Consider the following 11,133-nt stretch of genomic DNA (forward strand, 5'->3'; position numbering starts at 1 on the left):
AACAAGCCAGACTCAAAAGCTTGAAGTATGTAACAGGTAAATGCACAAATTAAACTAAAAAACATAAGGAATTAGCAATTCAGCCTTTTGAACTGGTTGACTTCATTTTTCAATGCCTGCCTGAGGAAACTGATTTCTTAACAGGTGCAGAGAATGAAAGAATTCCCTTTAATTAAATATACTCTTATTGCTCAGTAGCAATGAGCTGTGACTTTCAGAACCTGGGTTTCTGGTGTTTATTTTTGATCTACTAGTTTAGTGTTGGTAGCACATGAGCAAGAAGATGAAAGAGCGCTGTTCAAGGTAAGACAAAAGTACTTAGTAGTGTATTTTAGGGTGGGCTAAAGAGTTTCCAGTTTCAACATTTTTCTACCTGTGAGTCTTGTAATTACCAGGTGACTAATAAAATTAATGCATATGTAGCTATTAAAATAAGTAGTTTAACTGCTGTGCAATTCACTGTGGAAACTTGTTTGAAAGGAGTCTCTCTAAAGTTCTAGAGCACACTTGCCTTGGTTTAAATTTACAGTTACAGTAAATTCTTTTGAAGGGGTTCTGTGGTAGCATTTTTAAGTGGCACAAATTAGTATCTGCAGTAATATTGTCCAAGGCAAATGGATGTAATTAAAATGCTACTAGCTATGCTTGTCTATTAAAATCATGCTAGTCCATAGCTAGCACCACTTCTGCTTTAATTTCATAGGGTTCATTCATATCAGTGTTCTCAAACCACTTGGTAGTGGTCACTGGAAGTATTCCACACAAATTCCATTGGGGATTCCTTGTTGCTTTTTGAATGTTGCTTCAGGCCTTTTTGCTTGAAAAATAGCAGTTGAATGGTTGAATGCATGAAAGGGAAGTGACAAGTACCTATACAAAAATGGTACTGGCATCTGGCACTCAAAGGAATTTTTAGATCACAGAAGTCCCTGATAATGAATGTTATTTGATCATAACATATTGCTTGCTTATGTATATATTGTACATTCTGGATCCTGTACATGGTAAAATACAATATTTTTTAAGAAGCTTCAGATGCTGATAACACAATATAATAATCAGGCTTTATGTTATCAGATGGTAAAAGGCCTACTGAGGAAATCTGTGGTCATTAAAAAAATGGTAGAGCACTTAGGTGGTGATTACTTTTTACTTAGTCCGGTATTACAGGACATTCATTACTTCAAAATTATCTTTATGTGAGGTTTTTCTCAAGTTTTTAAATAGTAAAAGAATAATCAGAAATACAAATTATACCATCAGCCTTCAACTTAACTTTTTAGGAAAAAAATTGGTGTAAAGCCATTCCCCTAAGCTGACACCTGTGCTTAGAAGGTGTCTCCTAAATTAGCAGGCTGGGGTGCTTTGTGTGATTTTTTTTTTTTTTTTCCTTCCAAAATGAAAGCAACCCAGCAACTGTGCCAGTTAATAATAAAATTAGAAATATGATTACATAATTGACTTGCTTTCATGGAACATTTGCTACAAACATTAGTGAACTGCAGTGTAATACTGCATATGCAAATGCTAATTACTAAAAGCCTGTAATATTCATGGTTTTGCCTGGCTGTTGGTGCCTGTATTATGACACTTAATAATCCTGAATGTAGTTGGTTCATTTTAACAAAAAATGACATTGATCCAATAAATACAATATATTCCTCTTTAAAATTAGATATATATCTCGCTGAATGTATTTTCAGTAGTCGGGGATGAAGAAACAACTCACTGATTTTGGACAATTTGCCCTCTATCTTAGCTGCTGCTAAAGCAGCTATTTTCACTGCTCACATTCCCACAAGAGCACCGCTGGTTCCTCTTCATCAGAGGAACTCAATTACTGTCCTTTTCTGGGATGCCTCGAGAAGTGAGGGGCGGAAGCACTGTGTCTTCCAGGGGCTGGGATTCCCTTTATGGGTCTTTCCAGGTAGATTTCTTCACAACTGGCAAGATGAGGTTATTTATTCTCAACAAAATTGTTTAGGGTTAGCCCCCACTGAATTTTTGTAATTTGAATTTTTACAGTCTGGTAAATGTGTGTGCTAGACGATCTTAAGGCTATGTGTATTTATTTAGAATGACAAAATATGATGATAAAGGTTTTGTGGTAGCAGAGATAAATTGTGTGGAATTAAAATTTTACCTAATGTTTGTCTTGCCTGCAGAGTGCCTCCTAGCTCTGAGGAATGAGTTTCTCCTCCCTGACCTCGCTGGAGAGCCAGTTTGTAATGGGTCTTTGGACTCATTTGCATTAAACTGGGTAAAGGATTTTCATGAGCACCAGAGGCCGCTGAATTGCAGGAAAGCACGTGTTGGGGAAAACAAGATACCCGCAAAATGGGTAAAAGAGCAGAAATGAACCAACAAAAGCGAGTCGTAGACAAAAGAGCTGAAACGGTAGCGTTAGTGCTACCGGTGCCATCACTGTGCTGCCAGAACCATGTCATTGCGCGGCAGGGTTTCAAAGCCGGACTCTGCCGTGCTGCTGAATCTTGCCGGGGCACCGGCGGCATTTTATCTGTTTCCTAGGGGCTAAGGCAGCCTCGCCTCGCCTGGAACTACAGCGGGCCTGAGTTTTACGATAACGATTCTAGAGCGGCTATGTTCATAAGGACAAGCTACTCCTATCGCTAAGCAATGGTATTTGCCCGGAATTCGCCCGCCTTGGAAGGCCGGGGGTGGCCGCGGGGTGTGTCACCTGCGGCGCGGCCCAGCTCAGCCCCCGCGGCTGGGGCGGGCCGCGGCTGCGCCCTGACAGTCGCGCCCGGCCGCAGACGCCGCCATGTTGTGCCGTTTCGCCGCCGCGAGCAGGTGAGAGCCGCGCCGCGCCGGGGAAAGCGCGGGGCCGGGCAGAGCCCCGCGCCGGGAGGCGGCGGCCGCACCGTCCTTGCCCTCTGCAGCCGAGCCGGGGACGGGACGGCGGGAGCGGGGGAGGAGGCGGCGGGAGGGTCGTGTTGTCGCCCCTCGGTGTCTGCCCCCCGCCATTTCGCGCGCAGGGAGGTCGCGCTACCGCCGGCTGCCCCGCCGGGTCGGCGCCGGCCCGGGCGGGGGCTGCTGCCGGTGTCCTTGAGCGCTCTCAGGTTCTGCCCCCGCCGCCCTCCGAGGAGCTCTGGCGGCCTGACACGGTGCTGGCAGACACTCTTGTTTCTGCTGGCCGGGGTCGCCGCTCTCGGCTGCTCTTCAGGGTCCCGAGGGCTTCGCTCGCGGTGTGTCCCTGGCCTATGTCAAGGTCACTAGCGGTGCGGCGGCATCAGCCCTCAGAGCTGACCGTCCTGCCGGCCCGGCGAGTCTCCTCTCGTCCTGGCCCTTGTGTCGCATGACAAGTGCGAGGTGTTGAAATGGGGAAGGGTAACACAACCTGCGCGGTGTCTGTGCCGGGCATCGCGGCTGTGACGCCCCTGTGGCTTCCCGGTACGCCCTGTGGGGACAGGGAAACGCGTGTCTGTGTAAATGCTGGAGAAATTCAGCATTCCCGGAAACCCGTGCAGGTTTTTTAGCACTTCCCAGTGCACAGACCTTGTGGATAGCGAGGGAAGGACGCTTAGGTGACATCTTTGCTTCTATTTTTAAGGAATAAAGATTAGGTGAAGCTTTGAATGTCATCAGGTTACTACTGGCTTTTCACTGCTGTCCCTGCTTTTCCCTCACGTGCATGCTTGGGAGGATACATGAGTCTCTGCAGGGCCTGGAGGCTCGGATTGAGAAGCAGCAGCCTCACAGTGCAAAGCCCTGGATATGTGACCTTGGTGTGAATTCATCTTTGCAGTTAAGCTGCAAAGTATGCCTGCTTTAAACTCTTGAGAAGTGGAAATATTATTTCCTTGGCTGAGATATTATCCCAGGTATTTAAAGCAGCTGATCAGAACAGCAGTGTATGCAGTCTATTTCACTGGTGAACCCCAAGTTTTACTGAATAAAACTGCTTCTTTCTGTTTTTTTTTTTTCTCTTTTCTAGAAGCAGTGCCAAGTTGGTAGCACCCCTGGGGTGCTTGGTTTCTAGGCAAAAGCACACTCTTCCTGACTTGCCATATGACTATGCTGCTCTGGAACCTCATATTAATGCAGAGATCATGCAGCTGCACCACAGCAAGCATCATGCCACCTACGTGAACAACCTGAACGTGGTCGAGGAGAAGTACAAAGAGGCAGTGGCCAAAGGTTTGTATCTCCACAGTCAACAGGTGAGGTGGAAGCTAATTGGCGCGGATGATACAGAAGAACAAAATAAAAAAAGAAGCAAGATACATTCTTTGAAAAGCTTTGGATTATGTCATTGCAGTATGGTAAGGGGAAAATCTTTTATTGTAGCTTCGATGGTGCTGATAATTGGAAATCGAATGTAAGTAAAAAGCATGAATTCTGTTCTCTGTAGTGCTGTAAAACTAGAAGATTTGTTGATTGTTGTGGGTTTAGTCCATACTCCATTAGTAACTTAACCTGAGCAAAGACTGAGTCAGTAGGAAATTGCAGTCATTTTGCTGAACAAGTACTATGCAATAAAAAGGTAGATAAAGTGAAAAAGTTAGATAAAGTGAAAAATGCGTGCCTTGATAGTTTTCACATCAGATGCTCTGCTCAGTCTTTGTAAATAATCTCAGTTGCCTGCAATTGAGGTAAGACAGACATGTTGTTAATGTATACAACACACAGTGCAGAGACCTGAATTTGGGTGTCAGTTATATCACTGGGTCATATTAAAGGGTTGTGTAGGTGACAAGCCCATGTGAGACAGGAAAATATGCAGGAAACCATCATGGAATTTTTTGTTACGATCCCAGAATTTGAGATACACTGCTTTTTGCAAAAACTTTGCAGGTGTAGCAGAGCTATGCTGAAACATGAGATGTGTTTTTTCCAAACTTTGAGTCTTTCAGTTGGACTGATAAAAGTGTGTGAAATAACATGTATGTCTTTTTAAGAAGGTGGAATATTTTCTGGTTTTTTTTTTTCTGTTGTGATGATCATCTTAAAAGGTATCAGTTTATCTCAGAGAAATGATTATCATACAGACTCACTTCTGTCTGCTTGCCAGGTGGCTTCACAGTGGAATTTAATGTGTGGACTTGGGTGAAAGTTAGAATTGCTCATATCTGAGTAAACCTGAACCATGTGTCCCTTGATAGTTAATTGCCAGTGTATTTGAATAGAAAATAGGGCTTTTCAAGTACCTAAGTGAGCCTAAAAATAACTTGTGCAGTCTGAGTTAATGAACTAATGAGATTCTTTTAAGAAGCAGGTTATCAAGGCTGACTGCTGCCCTTGCCCTGCCAGTAGCAGATCCAGGAAAGGTGGATTCTGGAGATGTAATTAGTGCAAACACCACTGGGGAGGGAACCTGAAGTGTCAGAAGACACTGTGTGTGCTGCTGCTGTTACTGATGCTGTTAAATTACAAAAGCTTCAGCCACTAGTGGAGGCAGAATTTCTGGTTATCAGATGCATCTGCAGTGTTGTGGATCCTTTGAGTTATTTTTTAGGAATTACAGCTTTTGATAGCATCTCATCACTTGTGTTGAAGTGTTTATTACTTAGAGATTAATTTTTCCTTAAGGATTCTGCAGAGATTATTTTCCAAATGGGTGACTTACTGGTTGTGGTCATGCACACCAAAGCAGACAAATAATTACTTGGGATATTGGTGATTGGGTGGTTTGTTAGTTTGTTTTTTCCTGATTGGTATCTCAGTATACCATGTGCAGTATTTTGACCCTCATTAGAAGAAATTCTAAGACCAGGGCAAAGTCTGAACTGCCACCTCATTTTGTCAATATTGTTATTTTTTCATACTAAAACTGAGCACTACCAAAGATCTTGCTGGGCTGTGTATCAGTGTTGGGTTACATAGCACATCTGATCACTATCTAATAAATTTTCTGGACAGCAGAACCTTGTCAATGTCTCTTGTTCAGCAATAGAAAGCAAATTATTTTCTTCAGATTATCTTTAACATGTTTTCATTTATCTATATTTGCATAGAAAACTCAAAGCCATCCTGTTGGCTGACATTGTCAGTTCATTTGAAAATGAATTTACATTTCTGTGACAGCGCAGAACATGGTTTCAACATAAACTGGTCCTGACTACTGGCCCATCAAAATGTGTCAGATTTGCTAATTGAAGGATATTAACTTGAATCTCATTTTCATTGAAAACTTGTTCCTACCATAGTTTTCCCTGCTCTTCTTTGGCCACCATGCAACCTGTGATGGACTGTGGCAAGGAAACAAATTACTTAAGCTGAGAACCTGAGCTGCCTACTCACTTTAGCACCTTTGGGCTTCTTGTCTTGGTTTACTGAATTGTCCATGGATTCTGTACAAATAAATTCCAGTATACTTCTGCTGTAACTTAAGGGCAAGTTACCCCTTTTCAGTTGGTTTTTTTTTTTCCTCAGTGCAAAGTTCAGCAGCACAAATGCTGTTTAAGGACAATGGTGAAATGCTGTCTCTGGTTTCTAGGGGTCCTGAGGAGAACTTGGGTTCTTCTAAGGAATGATGGAATAAGGAGTTATGGATGCATTAAAGGCTTTCTAAGTTACTTTTTGATTTCTGGCTTGCTATATGTTGTATGCCCTGGATGAACTTGAAAGTGTCATTAAGGCATGAGAAATTCAGGGAAAATGTCCCTAACATGCCATCTGAATGGCCATGAGAGACTTCTTATCCTTAACCCGATACCCAAATCCAGCAAATAATGGTTTTACAAACAAAGCATTGGCTGCTTTGTTTCAGTGCTGCACCCCTCTCTGAAGTTGTGAGGAAATGCTGAGAACGTGAAGCCCTGAATTAAAACCTTTGATGCCTTGTGAAGGCTGTCCTAGAACAGAAACTAGACAGAGCTAAACAATAAAGTAGGAATTTGTTAGAAAGCCTCAACAGATCCACCTTGAGCAGCACAGGAGCCCAGCCAGGGCTACAACCCTGCTGGAGAGACCCCAAAATGGTCACCAAAAAATGGACAACCAGTCACAGGGTGTCACACTTCTATAAGTTTTGGTCCAGTAGCACATTGGAGTTGATTGTCCAATTACAGCATTAGCCCATGAATTCCCATCCTGCTTGGTTTTCTCTCTTTGGTCCACCATTGTTTATGTTTTTGGGCCTCAGATCTGGATCAGTTGTGTCCCAGCTAGAGAAGGAATTGCTTTGTCTACCTACTCTGTGAAGAGAGCTTACTGTCCCCTAATGTGAAGCCCAGACCCACACACTAAAGCAGCACAAGATCTCAAAAATACAAAAGTTAAAACCTGAGGCACCACCTTGGTAACAGATTGCTTTGAGGTGCACTACTTCTTTGAGGATTGTCTTCATGTCTGTGTTGTTGAGGTGACTCAGAAAATTTCTACAACTCAGTCCTGAGAGTGGAGAAAACAGGTCCCCTACTGATTCCTAACTAAAGAATGCATTGGAGTGGTGGAAAAAGCTTTAGAACCTTTGAAATGCTTCAGTGTTTTTTAAAGCCAAAATAGTAATGAAAAGACTTGTATTGAAGTGGTACAAGACTGTTCAGAGACACAAGGCACCATTGATTTCTTCAGGAAATCTTCTCTGGAAGTACAGAGTTGTTTGATCGTGGTTTCAGATGCAGGATTCTGTCATGTGTAGCAAAATTATTTCGATCACTTTTCTGTGAGTACCTCCCTCCAAATGAAACAAAAGATAGGAAGGAGAAGAACATTTTGTGTATGTGCTCACTGTACTTACTGACTTTTCTCAAGCACAGGCTGTTTGCCCTGTAAATTGTTTTAAGAAGTTTAAAAATGCTTAGTTTGCAAATCAGTGAGCTAATGGGTGAGTAATATTTTTGCATTGTAGTGATGATACTGACGAATTTACAAGTGCTGGGTCCTCAAAGAGTTTTGGCTGTGCTCGTTGCTTTATTCTGCTGTAGAGTGGCAGTAAGTCTTAGGTGTGTAGTGTGGGCTGCCTGATAGTTGCAATATTGCAGATCACTTATTACAGCATAAAAAAGGTCAAAGATAATAAGTCTCCTACAGAGTTTGTCTGTGACTGTCTAAAATATGCATAACAGTACAAACTTCATGTTTTCCATTGATAAGTTACATGCTTGTAGAAAGATTGTGGCTATCAGTGAGGCCTAGTAGAAACTTAACTGCCTGTTGTGGTGATAAAACTGTTTTTATTTATATATTTTTATTTTCTGTATCCTTAGGTGATGTTACAACTCAGGTGTCACTTCAGCCTGCCCTGAAGTTCAATGGTGGGGGTCACATCAATCACAGCATCTTCTGGACAAACCTTTCTCCTAATGGAGGAGGAGAACCTAAAGGTTAGTGCATGTTATAGTGGTTTATTGCATCAGTTTTAATTAACAGGTGGAACTGATGATCTTTGGTCTCTTTGAAGGAGTCTAAAGGATCTTTATTTTTCAGAGTTAATTCACCTTTCTGTGTGACAATTACCAAAATTCTGAGGTATTCGAGGGAGGTTTTGGATGTAAGCCAAAAATATAAAAAAACCGAGTAATGTTCAAAGTCTTTTTTAATTTCTAGAGCTGATTATGAATACACTGCAAAATACCTGGTCTCTGCTGCATATACCCTTTCCACCTTCATAAGAGAAAATAGTTGTAGTAAGCCATGCTAATTAAATTGCTCTATGTACTCAATTCATAGAAAGGAAAGAAATGTGCTGCAGGCCCACCCAGCCTAGTGGCTGGAGTTATTCTCCAGTTTGGGTAGGGATAGTTCAGCAGTTAAAGCCTAATGGAAGGAATCCCCCTGGGGAGGATAGAGTACTGATTCCCTAAAGTGACCTGCAATTAAAGATAAAGGCCCTTTAGTACAGATCTCACAAAAGCTACTGTGATAAACCTGGGAGGTTTGGATTGAGGTTGATATGCTTGTGATCTTTCTGTGCTTTTTTTCTGTTAAAGGAGAATTGATGGAAGCCATCAAGCGTGACTTTGGTTCTTTTGCAAACTTCAAGGAGAAGCTGACAGCTGTATCAGTTGGTGTCCAAGGATCAGGCTGGGGGTGGCTTGGCTACAACAAGGAGCAGGGGCGCCTACAGATAGCAGCTTGTGCAAATCAAGACCCTTTGCAAGGCACAACAGGTCAGGTTTCTTTCCTTCCCCTCTGCTTCTGTAGATTTGGTAGGCAAGTGTATGACATCTGAAAAGTGATTTGGGAAAATGTTGAGAAGAAATTGCTGATAAATAGATGTGAAAAACCAAATGTCTCTTCTAGCAGAAGTGAAAACTCATTTTTTAGAGCAAGCATTTGTAAAGCAGAACTTAAAAACTTTGAACAGCAGAATGATTAAGTGTCCTTCTAGTCCAAGGAAAAACAGATGGGCCATGTTGTGAAAGTGTTTTTACTTGGTGAATATTTTACTTTCAGCTTCCTTGGATTTTTGAGTAACTGGAGTAACTTGCACGTACCAAGCAACATTAAGCTTTTTGCCTTCAGTTTTTTTTTTCTCTGACAGAGGAGCTATTCACAGCACTGTCAGTGGGGGCCCGACAACAGGAGAGGGGGAAGATGAACATCATAACTCTTGTTCCATCTAGACTGGGTTTCAAATGGAGCCTTATAATTTGCTTCCTTTATAGTTATAAGAGTAATGAGTGTCAACCAAATTAGTCTGTGATGTGGTTAAGTGTTACAGCTGGAAAAGCAGCATAGGACTGGCAATGATCTCTTTCCAGTATGTTCTTACTTCCTTGGAGAGACATGGAAGTGGTAATGGCAGGCTGGACACCCTTCACAGAGGGAACAGGTCATGATCAGTGAGAATCTGCTTGCAGTGACAGTTTGTCCAAATAATTTTGCAGATAACTTCTGCAGAATTCATAGAGAACAGCAAGGAATTTCATCTATTGCCAGCAGTCTGTGTATTGCCTATCAGTAGGGTGAAAAGAAATTATAGATTTAGTATAGGGACATAGATTATAATGGGGGCGAATTTCACCCTCCCTCCTGTGAAAATTTACCATAAAAAATTCAGTGACAAGGGTATTTTAGTACAAAAGCAAGGAGGTAATTAGGCACTTAACAAATAGCCTGTCATTAAAGTATTGGAAGCAAGCTGGCATCACAAGAAACGTTCATAACCTAATTTTTTATGAAAGTGCTTGCATAAGTGTGCAAAAGATAGAACCCTTTCAAAAATTACTTCATCTGGTTTCAGTTATGTCTTCAAGGCAGTTCCAAAATATTTACATGTGTGTTTACCCAAATCAGCTCTTTGAGTTTATGCAGTGTGTGTGTGTGAGCACAGTTTTGTAAAATACTGCAATAAAGACCAGTGTTCTGCAGAGCTCTTTGTCTTCCTGCAGCTTAAGACTCAGAAACTGGGTACAACTTGAAGATGCAATATAAAACTTTACATGTAAAGTGTGTTTTCATATATTTACCCTCTTCTTTTCACAGGTCTCATTCCTTTGCTAGGCATTGACGTATGGGAACATGCTTATTATCTTCAATATAAAAATGTTCGACCTGATTATTTGAAAGCCATCTGGAATGTGATCAACTGGGAGAATGTATCTTCAAGATATGCAACTTGCAAAAAGTAGAGTGGAATTCTTGCACAGACTACTAAAATGTCACCAGTTCTACTCTGATACCACTCTTGTAGTAGTGCCTGTGGCTTACAAATGAATTGTTCTACTGCAGAAAGCACTTCACTCATCCAACAAAAGCATTTCATAATCAAGCAAAGTGTCTGCTTGTTTAATTCTGTGAAAGGTATTTACTTAGAGTTCTGAAGCTTTAAACTGTTGTGCAACAAAGGGAGGCACTTTAATCTGTTCCATTGCATATAGAAACATAGGTCACCTTGCTGAAGCCTAATGGATTTCCTTGTTGCACTGAAATACCTAAGTGGAAATATGTGCTACTGTTACTATAAACAAATAAAACTCAAAAGAAGAATCTTCTATAACTGTCTACAAGAGACTCATTTTTAGTAATATCTGGTCTAGTTACTTGATTTTAAAACAGTTGGAAGAGAAAAATGCCTTTTGTAATTTGTTGTATTACAGGCTGCAGAGCTTTCTATAAAGGTTGAAAAGATAAATGGAGATAGGTGTTGCTGTGCCTGCCTGATTTGACTGTCTTCAGTCATCCCTACTCCTTCCTGCATTTCTTATGTGAGGTCTTTATGTCACA

The 11,133-nt window shown here is 41.6% G+C and overlaps 1 protein-coding gene across 1 annotated transcript; it reads left to right on the forward strand.

Moving 5' to 3' along the window:
* The first annotated feature begins 2,655 nt into the window (after positions 1–2,655).
* On the forward strand, positions 2,656–10,916 carry SOD2 (superoxide dismutase 2). Its single transcript, XM_064708124.1, has 5 exons — positions 2,656–2,811; positions 3,956–4,158; positions 8,172–8,288; positions 8,895–9,074; positions 10,393–10,916. Exons 1-5 carry the CDS (start codon positions 2,783–2,785, stop codon positions 10,536–10,538), a joined length of 675 nt encoding a protein of 224 aa, XP_064564194.1. The 5' UTR covers positions 2,656–2,782; the 3' UTR covers positions 10,539–10,916.
* The last annotated feature ends 217 nt before the right edge of the window (positions 10,917–11,133 follow it).

This window comes from Zonotrichia leucophrys, chromosome 3 (assembly GCF_028769735.1).
Source record: "Zonotrichia leucophrys gambelii isolate GWCS_2022_RI chromosome 3, RI_Zleu_2.0, whole genome shotgun sequence".
In the NCBI taxonomy this organism is placed as follows: Eukaryota; Metazoa; Chordata; class Aves; order Passeriformes; family Passerellidae; genus Zonotrichia; species Zonotrichia leucophrys.

Bases quoted from the DNA above. Each gene is read 5' to 3' on its own strand.
- SOD2 (XM_064708124.1), top strand. From the start codon at position 2,783: ATGTTGTGCCGTTTCGCCGCCGCGAGCAG. The intron at 4,159-8,171 runs GTTTGTATCTCC...CTGTATCCTTAG, and splicing joins CAAAGAGGCAGTGGCCAAAG to GTGATGTTACAACTCAGGTG. The intron at 9,075-10,392 runs GTCAGGTTTCTT...TTCTTTTCACAG, and splicing joins CCCTTTGCAAGGCACAACAG to GTCTCATTCCTTTGCTAGGC.